This window comes from Lynx rufus, unplaced genomic scaffold (assembly GCF_022079265.1).
Source record: "Lynx rufus isolate CCGP_SWC_20201006 ecotype Redwood Valley unplaced genomic scaffold, mLynRuf1.p SCAF_15, whole genome shotgun sequence".
In the NCBI taxonomy this organism is placed as follows: Eukaryota; Metazoa; Chordata; class Mammalia; order Carnivora; family Felidae; genus Lynx; species Lynx rufus.
In genome coordinates this window covers 10,559,339-10,571,577 of record NW_025814829.1, presented here as the reverse complement: position 1 = coordinate 10,571,577, position 12,239 = coordinate 10,559,339, and the positions used below count along the sequence as shown (strand labels likewise).

At 38.2% G+C, this 12,239-nt stretch overlaps 1 protein-coding gene across 1 annotated transcript in view; it reads left to right on the top strand.

Annotated features, from left to right (window-relative positions):
- The first annotated feature begins 562 nt into the window (after positions 1–562).
- Positions 563–12,239, top strand: part of KCTD3 (potassium channel tetramerization domain containing 3) — a 54,450-nt gene continuing 42,773 nt past the window's right edge. Inside the window, exons 1-6 of the mRNA XM_047076561.1 lie at positions 563–673; positions 4,998–5,051; positions 5,312–5,357; positions 6,980–7,053; positions 11,535–11,593; positions 11,871–11,951. Of these exons, the coding sequence (XP_046932517.1) occupies positions 588–673; positions 4,998–5,051; positions 5,312–5,357; positions 6,980–7,053; positions 11,535–11,593; positions 11,871–11,951 (400 nt within the window). The 5' untranslated portion in view covers positions 563–587. The remainder of the gene's footprint in view (positions 674–4,997; positions 5,052–5,311; positions 5,358–6,979; positions 7,054–11,534; positions 11,594–11,870; positions 11,952–12,239) is intronic.

Here is a 12,239-nt window from a genome sequence, read left to right as displayed (position 1 = left end):
GGGGGGCGGTTGGAAAGACCTGGAAACCCGCGCCTATGGGCGGCGGCCCAGAAGCACATTCCCTTAACTCCCTCAGTGCCAGCCCCGCTGGGTTGGGAAGCTCCTCCCCCGCCCTTCCTTCCTCCTCCTCCTCCCCCCCCTCCCCCGCAGCGGCGGGCGAAGCGGTGAGCGCTGCGGTATTTTGTCCCCAGCGGCGACCCCTTCTCCCAGGCAGGTTGCGGCTGCAGCGGCCGCCTTGGCGGTGGCGGCAGCGGTGGCGGCGGGAGCTGAGCACTAGGAGAGGCCGGGGCCGGCCCTGCGGCCTGGAGGCCGCGAGAGGTGGAGGCCGGGCCGCCCTCCCGCGCCGCAGGAGCGGAGGGGAAGAGGCGGCAGCGAGAGAGCTCGGCCCGGCCGCCGGGAAGGTGGGGGACGCTCCGGGCACCTCCCGCCCTCCGGCCGCCGCCGCCCTGCTGGCCCTGCCGCAGCCGCCGCCCCCGCCGCCCCCGCCGCCGCCGCCCCCGCCGCCGCCGCCTCCTCGGGCTCCCTCTGCGGGCTCGACGGCCCCGGCCGGGGACGGCGGGCGGCGTGCGCGCCCGGAGCCTCCGGAGATGGCGGGAGGGCACTGCGGCAGCTTCGCCGCGGCGGCGGCGGCTGGCAGTGGCGAGATCGTGCAGCTGAACGTCGGGGGGACCAGGTGAGTCCGCGGAGAAGGGCCTCGGAGCGGGCATGCGGCGGACGGCCTGCAGGGGGACGGCGAGGCCAAGGTTGGCGGGGACTTGGGCGAATGTGGGAGCCGAGCCCGGTGGGTGACGCGGGGGCCCTCCCGGCGGGAAGAATGTCGGCGGCTCTCGAGTTGAAGTCCCTGCTCCGGGGACGGAGAGGCAGGAGGGCCTCTTGGAATTAGAGCGAGCCGGGCCCATGTGCCCGTGGCTGCCTTCCTAGAATGCCAACCTTTGTCCCTCCCCCTTTCTAAACTATCAGGCCAAGTGGAACATTAAAAAGCCTTCCTTACCTAACCTTAGAGTGTATTTGAGGAATTTATTTTGTAGAAGCCTGGCCTTGTGGTTTGGCTTTTGCAGATGAACCTGCTTCCCTTTTCGGTCAACAAGGTGTCGGTGGGCGTGGGTAAGAAAGAGTACTGTGCTCTTTTCCCCTTCTAATTAAGGAGTGTTTGCAGTCTCGAAGGATTTCGGTGGATGGAGTACAGTAGAGTTGCAGTACGTTGTTATTTATTTTCAGAGTTTCTGGGTGTATAGCTTTGAAGGATCTGTTCAACCTGCAGGGCAGTGGGTCCAGGAACCACAATTTTAACAGTTGGTTCTGAGAAGCTTTGGATATTGGCACTGTCTACTCAGAGTAGACAGACTGAAAGCTCTTTATCCTCTCTCTTGCCTTCCACTCCCTGTCTGTGACTTCTGTTAAGCTTTCTTGGGGGAAAATCATTTGTGGATTCGGTATGGCTTATGAGTCACTCTTCTCAAAAATGGGACTTTGCCAGCTCTGTTTGAAGGAAGGGGTGGTTGAGTTTTAAGCTTGGTAGGAGATGAACGATAGAGTGCTCGAGAACATGAAAGGATTTCAACATCCCGGACGTAACTAATATTTTTAAAAATACAAAACGACATTGTGAACCATACGGATAAAAATGTATCGTACTTTAATCCTAAACGTTTAATTCTAAGTGTACTATTCAACACAAGAAGCAGTAATTCTTCATTCTTTCCCTGTCGCCCCCTCCCCCCATGCAAAAACGTTCAACAGTGTGAGGTGGATTATTGCGCTGTATAGATACTGGTCTTCTGGAGAAGGCATGTGTCCTAATGTAAGAAATGGATTTTTTCCCTTAAAATCACATGGAAATTTTGCGGGTTTGATAACGTATGGATGCAAAGGAATACCCCCTCTAGAGTCGACCTGCAGTGTGTGTTAATGCTGAGGAATAGCACTATAGTCATTGAAAATACCTGCACTGGTTCCTAATTGCTATAGATTGTGGATGATGTTTCTTTTCAGGCATTCTAAATAAAGTATTACGATATTACTATTACGATAAAAATTAAATGTAGTGTTATTTACTGCATGCTGAAAGTGGATGGTTTAATAATGAGTGAACTCTTGGTAATGACTGTAGAATTGAGTTTAAATTTTTTAATTATAAAAGGCAGCCATCTTGGAGCTGAAACACTTTATTTTGTTTCACTGTTTATGAAACTTGATTTTATCAGGGTGTAAGTTTTTCTAAGTGATGATATTAGCAAAAAATACAAAAATAAGATAAATATATTATTGGGTCGAACAGTTTAGAAGACATACGAAAGTTGTTAGATAGGAATGAGAATTTAAAAAAAACAGCATAAACTTTATAGATTTGCTAGGATAACATGGTTTATAAAATAAGTAATGACATGGCCTATAGAAAATAGGACATCCAACTTCAAGTGTTCTAAGGCTATTTTCTTGAGTTACTTTGAATCATAGACTCTTGCAGCAGTTTAGAGCTAGAAGGGATCCAGAAGTCATCTGTATCTTGTACAAAACAGATTAACAGAGTCACCTTAGCCATTGTGAAGAAAAAAAAAATCCTGATTTGATTCTCAATAAAGTTGAGGAATTGCCCCTGGGAGAACTACCTGTGGCAAGGATGGAGGTAGGCTCCAAGGTGATAGAGTAAAACTCAAAAGGAGGGTATACTGTGAGCAGAGAAGGATATGTTATATAGGTGAGGTCCTTTCCACCCCCCGAAGAGAGGAAGGATATGAAATTGGACATATTCAAAGGAATTATAGAAATGAGCAATTTTTTATGATTTATTTAACACTGTGTGGGTAATTCAGGAAGTAGAGAAGATAAGGGTTCACTTAGAATTAACATTATTTACCAACCCCCCCCCAAAAAAAACTAAAGAAGTGAAAGAAACCTAATATGACTCAATTTGTGATTAATTCTGTTATGAATGAGTACAATTTGAGGCCTCACAAGAGAGGTCTGGGATCTGCTAGTGGGGAACTTATGGACAAAGGACTTTGGAATCATGCAGATACAGATTCCAGTTCCCAGGCTTTCCCTGTAACTACTCAGCAGCCTAGGGCAAATTATTTTTTAGTGCTTAGTTTTCCTAAAATGTAAAGTGATGATAATAGTACCAGCCTTACAGGTTTGATAAAGGAATTTGAAGTAAAAATGGGAAATGTAGGGGTTGGTGGCATAGTAACATTGAAGGATAAATAATTTTAATTAGATTGCTTCCAAGCTAATTTAGAGGGAGGCAAAGAGCAAGAACTATAAGTGTAGATATTATGCTAATATCTTCAGTAACATTTCTGCTGAGACCAGATTGGACATGGCCCTTTTCTTGGCACACTGTGGATAGGAGCTAAAAACCATTAGATAAGGCTTTCATATATATTGCAGAAAATTATGCTTGTCACATGTAACTTTATTTATTTTTTTCTTTAAAGTTTAGCTAATTTATTTTTTCTGTAAAGTTTATTTTTGGGAGAGAATACATGCACACCTGCACGAACAGGGGAGGAGCAGAGAGAGAGGGAGCGAGAGAATCCCAAGCGGACTCCAAGCTGTCAGTGCAGAGCCCAGTGTAGAGCTAGATCTACAGACAGTGAGATCATGACTGAGGTGAAGCCCAAGAGTTGTACGCGAAACTGACTGAGCCACCCAGGCACCGCATGTAATTGCAAATGTCATTTTTATGACGTCATACTTGAAACCTAGTTTTTATGTTCTGTGGGGTTCCCCCCCCCCCATTTGTCTTCCTCTTGTTTGAAAAGTGGAAAATTGGTGGGGGAGAGGATCTAATCCTTTTGCCCATAAATTTCAGATTACTAACCCTACCCCAAACTGCTGATTTTAATTGAAATTGCTAATGCAACTTTAAGCAGACCTGTGTAATTTTCTAAGTGACACAAAATTTGAGTTCTCTGGCAGTCTGCTGAATAATGAGTGAGCATGAAGGATCACAAGTTATAAGTGATCATTATTTGGAGTTAATTTGATAGCCTCAAGAACATAGTGATTTTGTGTGGGGGGGGGCAGTGGGTCCTTGTATCCTTCAGTTTGCCATTTACTGAATTTGCTTTTATTTATTTGGCCAAGTCAGTTTCCTTTGACTAGCCGTAATCTGCTCCTCATGTTTTCTTAAGATTTTGCTAAGATATACACTTGCAAAATTTGCTGTGGTTTCTTGAATGAACTCCCTGGATCCTTTCTTAATCTGATTAATGGGCACAGGGACTGCTTTAAAACAGTCATAATGCTAGACAAGGAATGTGGAGAAAAGCAGAAGTCTGTTTGGCTGTCTTCTGTGTGAGGACACATGGTGATGGCAACAGAAAGTAAAAAAATATATATAGGTAGAGTAGATACCCAATGAGAGAGTAAGCATGAATTGTCCAGGGGTATTGAAGTACTATCTTATTAGATGGGAATACACTTGTGTTGGAGAGATGGAATGGGACTTGAAGGTAATTACAAATGTTGAGAATTTTGGACTTGTTGTGATGGCCTTGTTGTTGATTCTTCAGCAGATGGCATGCTGGAAAGTGGTATTTTAAGAAGCATTATATGTTAGCGAATTAGTTATTTGATTTTGGGAGCACCTGGGTGACTCAATCGGTTGGGCGTCTCACTCTTGATTTTGGCTCAGGTCACCAAGTCAGGATCCCAGGGTGATCCCTGCATCGGACTCCCTGCTGAGCATGGAGCCTGCTTGGGATTCTCCCTCCCTCCCCCTCTCCTTTTGCCCCCGCCCCCCCCCCCCCAGGTTGTATACACACTCTCTCTATAAAATAAAAAATAAAAAAAATTCTGTGATTTTTGTTGCGCTCTCTTTGAATAATCTTAGCTCTGAATTGAAACTGGCACGATTTTAAAATAATAAATGTACGTAATTGATGTAGCTATAGCTGTGCAACAACTTGTAAGTTATTATATGAAAGCAGGTTAACTAACTGAGATTTCAAATCATGTCCTCATTTATAATACCAGATTATTTTTAATTGCAGATTTAGTACCTCAAGACAAACCCTTATGTGGATTCCAGATTCTTTTTTTTCCAGGTATTTTATATAATTCTTTAGTACCATTTTTTTTTAAAACTTGATTATTAAAGTAATAAAAAATTTTATTTTTCCGGTTAAATTAATGTTTTCATTTTTTGGGTAAAAATCTTCACTTTTAAAATAGATTTAAAATTTTTGATTTTATTTTGAAGATATGATTCATTTGTATTGGTCTTGGACATTTGATAAAAAATGAGGGCATTCTATTCATACTCAGATTTTAGGAACTAACTGCTTATTGATCATGACTCTTCTAGTTTGCTGAGTGGACGAATTTCAACACTGCGAGATGAAACTGGTGCTGTGAGTATAATATGCTGATATATATTTCTAACTTGAAATGTTTATTATTAATATAATTAATTATTAATATTAATGCTAATGATTGTTCCATATTATATAGTGACTCTAAGAAGACAGAAAAGCTAATATTTTAATAACCACTAAATGACAGTGATGTATATGTACTTAAAAAGTGTTTCATTTCTTGTTACATATAGTGTTTCTGTAATTAATAGACCTCAAATTGGAATACTGCATATAGCAATTTAAGTATTTATGATTAGAGACGTTGGATGATACAAGCTTACATTGTCAGGAGAGGAGATACTTTAAATCAGTAATTAAAACTTTAGCAATAATTAGATGAATATGAATACTAAAGCATTTTGATATTGAATTAGAATGGTAAGATATTGCAAATTAATTAAGTCCTACAATTTTTTTATTTTGGAGAAAAACCTTAGGAACCTGTACAGCAATGGCAAAATGAGGGAAGGAAAGAACTATCAGGGTGCAGTACAGAAATACTAGTTTATACATTTAAAAAACAGTTATAATGTGCGCAACGGTATGTAAAGGAAATGGCTAGTACTCACAAAAGCTAAAATAGCTTTCTGTTTGGAGGCAATAAAGTGACCAGACGTACTTATTTGCTGTGATGGGATTTGCAGATGAAATTAGGCAGCAAAAGCACGTACGTCCATGTGAGATTATAGACACCAGTAGTAACAACATCTGCACCTATCTGTTGTGTTTCTCCAACTTCTCACTGGTCCTGATAAAAACAAAAGCAAGAGCTTATGTAGCTAGAACAACCTCATTTATTGTAAAAACATAATCAATCATAGTATAAAGAGGTTTACTGCTAGCTATCATTTTTCTGTCTAATTGAATAATGCAGACTTTAAAAGGTGTTCATTTTTATGGTTAGAACTTTTATAATTGATTTAAAATTTGTATCCAAAGTGTTGGTATACATTCCTGTAGAAAGTTATCAATTACGTATTTCATATTTTCTAAAGCATTGTTTTTTTTCCCTGTATCTGGTGCAGTATTTGTTATTTAAGAAATGTGTTTTGTCATCATCCCCCACCCCTGGCTTTTGAGGAAACTGAGATAATGGAATGTAAAAATGCTATGAGAATAGTATTCGTTTCCAGTTTTTATAGTAATGTGCAGTATTTATTTTTCTTGATTACCCTGTGTGTTTTATTAAAGTACATTGTTGTTTCATTAATTCACATATGAATCACAAATTATATAAGTTACAATCATTGTCACCAGTAATTAATGATAAGATAACATAAGAGGGTATTATTTATGTATGATGGTTTTGAAGTATTTACTGATTTCTACAATATTTCAGATAAAAAGTATGTCACTTTTACCAAAAATATCAATAAATAGATGCCAGTATTCCTACATTTAAAATATTATCAATCTAATAATAGGTTTTTGGGTGAAGAGACAACACTACCTTAAATGCACACATTTAAAACTGCATTCTAACTTTAGAAACATTAAAATCTAAGAGTGGGATCAAGTAAATACGGCATTTAAATAATTTAGTGTTTGTCCCCTTAGTGCTACAGATTAATTAGTTGAATTTATAATTTGAAAATAAAACAATTTTTCATTCACAGATATTTATTGATCGAGATCCAGCAGCATTTGCACCCATTTTAAATTTTCTTCGGACAAAAGAACTAGATTTAAGGTAAGAAATGTATCTTTTTAAAGTAAATTCTTACTGATAGTCTGTGTTTTTGGAATATTCTGTGGAACAAAAAAGTTCTCCCCCGCCCCCATCCCCAAATTATTTTTGCTTGAAAGTTTCCCCAGAATTAAACTCACAGGTAGAGGCCACCATCGTATCTATCGTCTCTTCCTTTAGACCACTCCAGTAGCTTCCCATTCAGTTTCCTGCCTGCATTCTTACATCCTTCCAATTAGTTTTCCACACTGTAGCCAAACTTATCTTCTAAAAATATAAATGTCATCTGGTTGCTACTCTACTTAAAACTCTTATTTAATATGTTCTTGGATTAATGGCTAGGGATTTGGGAGTTTATTGTTTCATAAGGCTCTCTACGATCTTGCCCCTGCTTAATTTCTCTTGTTGCAACAGTTTCACCTCTTTGTGGTGTTGGTCTTTTTTTTTTTTTTTTTAATTTTTTACTATTTATTTAGTTTTGAAAGAGAGAGAGACAGAGAACGAGTGGGGGAGGGGCAGAGGAAGACACAGAATCCAAAGCAGGTTCCAGGCTCTGAGCTGTCAGCATAGAACCTGATGCAGGGGTTGAACTCCCGGACCGTGAGATCATGACCTGCGCCAAAGCGGGACGCTTAACTGACTGAGCCATCCAGGCGCCCCTTTGTGGTCTTGGTCTTGGTCCTGGTCCTGGTCCTGGTCCTGACTTCTTCAATAGTCTGGTATGTCCAGTCAGTATAGGTCTTCCTAGTTTCCTGTCCTGCCATTACCACAACATTTCTTACACATTTTCCTTTTTTAGTAGTCTATCTTCCGTTTGACTTTAAATTCCAACAGGGTAAGCACTGTCTTATATAGTCCCAGGATCTAGCATTGTGTTTGGTACATGAGTTTTATGCGTCATGTCCAATATGTGAGTTTTATAGATTGTAGATAAACGAATGACCGTTTAAACTGTTACTTTAACTTTGCCAACATCTGGATTCCTACTAAGAATTTACAGTCTAATTTGCCTTTATTATTCTTTTATTCCCTATATTCCTAGTGAACTTTCACTGAAGATCTCTTTATACTTTTTTAGACACAGATTTTAAAATTCCAATTGTTTAGAGGTGCCTGGCTGGCTCAGTTGGTGAAGTATGTGCCTCTTGATCTGAGGGTTGTGAGTTCAAGCCCCATGTTGGGTATAGAGATTACTTAAAAATAAAATCTAAAAAATATTTTAAAAATTCTAGTTGTTTATTTGACCTGCTTCTTTATAATATTATGTAAGTTTTGGCTTATATTTACTGGAATATGAACTCCTTAAAGATGACAAAAATCTTTTGGTCTCTTGTTTCCTGTGATTTTTCCAGTGTTAAAACAGTGCATATAAAACAAAAAAGACTGCATATAGTCACTTTGTAGCTTTTCAGTAGATATTTACTAAATCAATAAAAGAGTTTGTTGGAGCTTTTTGGTTTTTTTTTTGGTCCGTGGAGGTGGCAAATAAGTTACTAACTACTTGAATAAAATTATATTGACTCATAGAATTTGATGAAAGAAGCCTAAATTTACTTGTGGTCGATTTCTTGTGACTAGTTCACAGCTAGATAACCCAGGAAAGGCAGAATTAGTAAGAATTAAATATCTGTATTTATTGATTGCGCTTCTTATAAATTGCTATGTTACTTCATTTAAAGAGGCCTATCAAATTACAATTCTCTAAGTAGTAGTATCTTTCAAAAGAAGATGGGAAGGAATTTAAAAAATACTGTATTCTAATTTTCTACCTTCCATAAAATTCTTCTGTTGCCCTTATCACACTGTGCTATAATTACCATATTTGTTTTCTTGTCCTCCCCAGGAGACTGGGTTCAAGAACTGTTGTGACCTGAGACACCTTGTAATTAGCCAGCACTATTGTGCTGTTAACACAGATGGTTTTGAAAAGAAAGGTTTAACTGTTTTTGTGTTAAACCAGTCACAACCAATTTGACAAACAAAAGCAATTTAACATTGCAGTTGTACGTGTTTATTAAACACAAGGAATTGTTTAAAAGACCTTTTTGGAGCGGTTTTAGGTTTCCAACAAAATCAAGAGGAAGATACAGAGATCTCTCATGTACTCCTGTTCCTACACATGCATAGCCTACCCCATTATCAACATCACTTTCCAGAATGGTACTTTTTTTTTTTCATGCCAAGGGTGAACCTCCATTGACACATCATAACCACTCAAAGTTCATAGTTTACATTATAGTTAACTCTAGGTCTTGTGTATTCTGTGGGTTTAGACAAATGTATAATGACACATGTCCATCATTTTAATATCATAGAAAATATTTTCACTAACTTAATCTTTTGTGCTCTGACTGTTGATCCCCCCCCCCGCCCCCCTGCAACCATTGATCTTTTCATTATCTCCATAATTTTGCCTTTTCCAGAATGTCTTATGCTTGGAATAATACCGTAGGTAGGCTCTTCAGATTGTCTTTTCTTTCGCCAGTATCACACTGTTTTGATTACTATAGCTTTATGGTAAATGTCATGGTTGAGTACTGGCAGTCCTCCAATTTTATTCTCCCTCAATATTGTGTTGACCATTCTGGGTCTTTTCACTCTCCATATAAACTCTAGAATCAGTTTGTCAATATCCATAAAATAACTTGCTAGAATTTTGATTAGGATTTAATTGAATTTCAGATGAAGTTGTAAAGAACTGACATGTTAACAAAACTGAATTTTCTAATCCATGAACATGGAATATCATTCCATTTACTTAGTTCTTTGATTTTGCTCATTAGAGTTATGTAGTTTGCTTCATATAGATCTTAACATATTTTTTGTTAGATTTATACCTAAATAATTGTTTTTGGTGGTACTAATGTAAATGGTATTATGTTTTTAATTTTAAATTCCACTATTCATTATTAGTACATAGCAATTGACTTTTATATACTACCCTTGTATCCTGCAACCTTACTATAATCGTTTATTAGTTCTAGGAGTTTTTTGTCTGTACTTTTGGATTTTCTACATAGATAACCATGTCATCTGTGAGTAACAGTTGTATGTTCTCTGTGTGCCTTTATTACAGTTCTTGCCTTATGGCATTATTGAGAATTTTTGCACCAATGTTCATGAGAGATACTGGTCTGTACTCTTCTTATAGTGTCTTAGTTTTGGTATTAGGGTAATACTGGCCTTATAAAATGCGGTAGGAAATATTCCTATTTCTAACTTCTGAAAGAGATTATAGAGAATTGGTATGATTTCTTAACTTAAATGTTTGGTAGAATTCACTAGTGAATCTTTCTGGGTCTGTTGCTTTCTGTTTTGATTGAATTCCTTTAGTAGGTATAGGCCCATACGGATTGTCTCTTTTTTTCTTATGTGAATTTCAGCAAATGATACCTTTCAAAGAATTGGTCCATTTCATCTTGGTTATCAAATTTGTGGGAAAAGAATTGTTGACAGTATTCCTTTATTATCCTTTTAATTTTTAGTGATGCTGCTCTTTTTTCTTCCCAGGCAATATTTTTAAAGTAAGGACAAGTTATAACTGCAAGTCAAAATGAATCATTAGTATTGTAAGCTCTTAATCTTCTGTTCTTTTTACTTTTTGTTTTCATATTATTTAATGGTCCTATAACATCTTCTAGTAAGCTTAGCCCTTTTTAAGGCTAGTCTCCCCCCCCCCCCCACTTTTTCTTTATATTTTTATTTTTGGTTTCTGATGAGAAAAGTCATTTATCTGAATTTCTTTGTTCAACAAATATTTATTACATAATTATTATATACAGTCATTATGCAAGGTATATGAAAATGAATGGATCATGCGCTTGTAGGGATCTTAAGAAAGTTTTTTTTTAATGTTATTTATTTTGGAGAGAGAGAGAGATAGAGGGAGAGCCAGGGAAGAGCAGAGAGAGAGAGGGAAACATAGAATCCTAAGCAGGCTCCTGGCTCTGAACTGTCAGCACAGAGCCAGACATGGGGCTCAAACTCAAACCAGGAGATGGTGACCTGAGCCAAAGTTGGACGCTGAGCCACCCAGGCGCCTGGAGTAGGGATCTTTATAGTATAATTGGGGAGGTTAAAATATATATAGAAATAATTATAAAAATTTAAAAGCAATAAGTGTCATACAAGAATGATTCTTACTCTTATTTGCCTTATTAGGTGTTTCTTGATAATTTATTCATATTAACCCTCTGAAGCCCTAATTTCTCAGTTACCCAGTTTATCTACACGGGAATGGTTTTTAAGTAAAAAAATGTTTTCGTTGGCATGCATTTTGTTTTTTGTTTGTTTGTTTTGTTTTGTTTTGTTTTATTTAGAGCTTTTAAAATGACTAAAGATATTAGGAGAAGAGTAAGTTTTAAAGCCTTATGACTTTGTTCACCAAGAATGTAGTACTTTTTCCCTCTGCTTCAGATAATCCAAGTTGCCAGTGTTGGAGGATTTATATCATTTGTTTGGTGTTTTGTTGTTTTTTTTTGTAGGGGAGTAAGTATTAATGTTCTCAGGCATGAAGCAGAATTTTATGGAATCACCCCATTAGGTATGTGTTGTCCTAATAATTTTGTTTTTATGATTTGACTTTTCATGTAGTAAACTTGTCTAATGAAATATGTTTTATACCAGGTCCTGTTTTTTGATGACCTGGTTCAGTGTGCTTACTTTTTGTGGTTTTTCATAGTAAAAAGATGTTGTCAACTGATTTAACTTAAACATTTTCCTTTTCTTTCCTTATCCTCTTTAACTAGAGAAAATAAAAATGGAGTACTATTTTTCTGTTTGCATGTACTCTTGACAAGTTTGCTTTGAAATGTTTTTAGTAAGAAGGCTTCTCCTCTGCGAAGAACTGGAACGCTCATCTTGCGGCAGTGTCCTTTTTCATGGTTACTTGCCTCCACCAGGTACTTCTGCTTCGTTTAGCTAGTCTTTAAGAAAATTTGTTTTTTCATCGTTTGGCAAATACAGGCATGTAGAGAGGAAAATCTGTTTTCTTGATTATTGAGTTTCTTGTGTATAAATATACTAAGAATGCTGAGAACTTTAATTTTAACAGAAGTCCTACTGTATGTTAGAGTGGGGATGTGCCAAGCTTTTTCTTTTCTGTAAAAAGCCAGACAGGCTTGTGGGCTAGAAGATCTGGATGGCAACTACTCAGCCCTGTCGTACGCTCTGCGGACATGAACGGATGC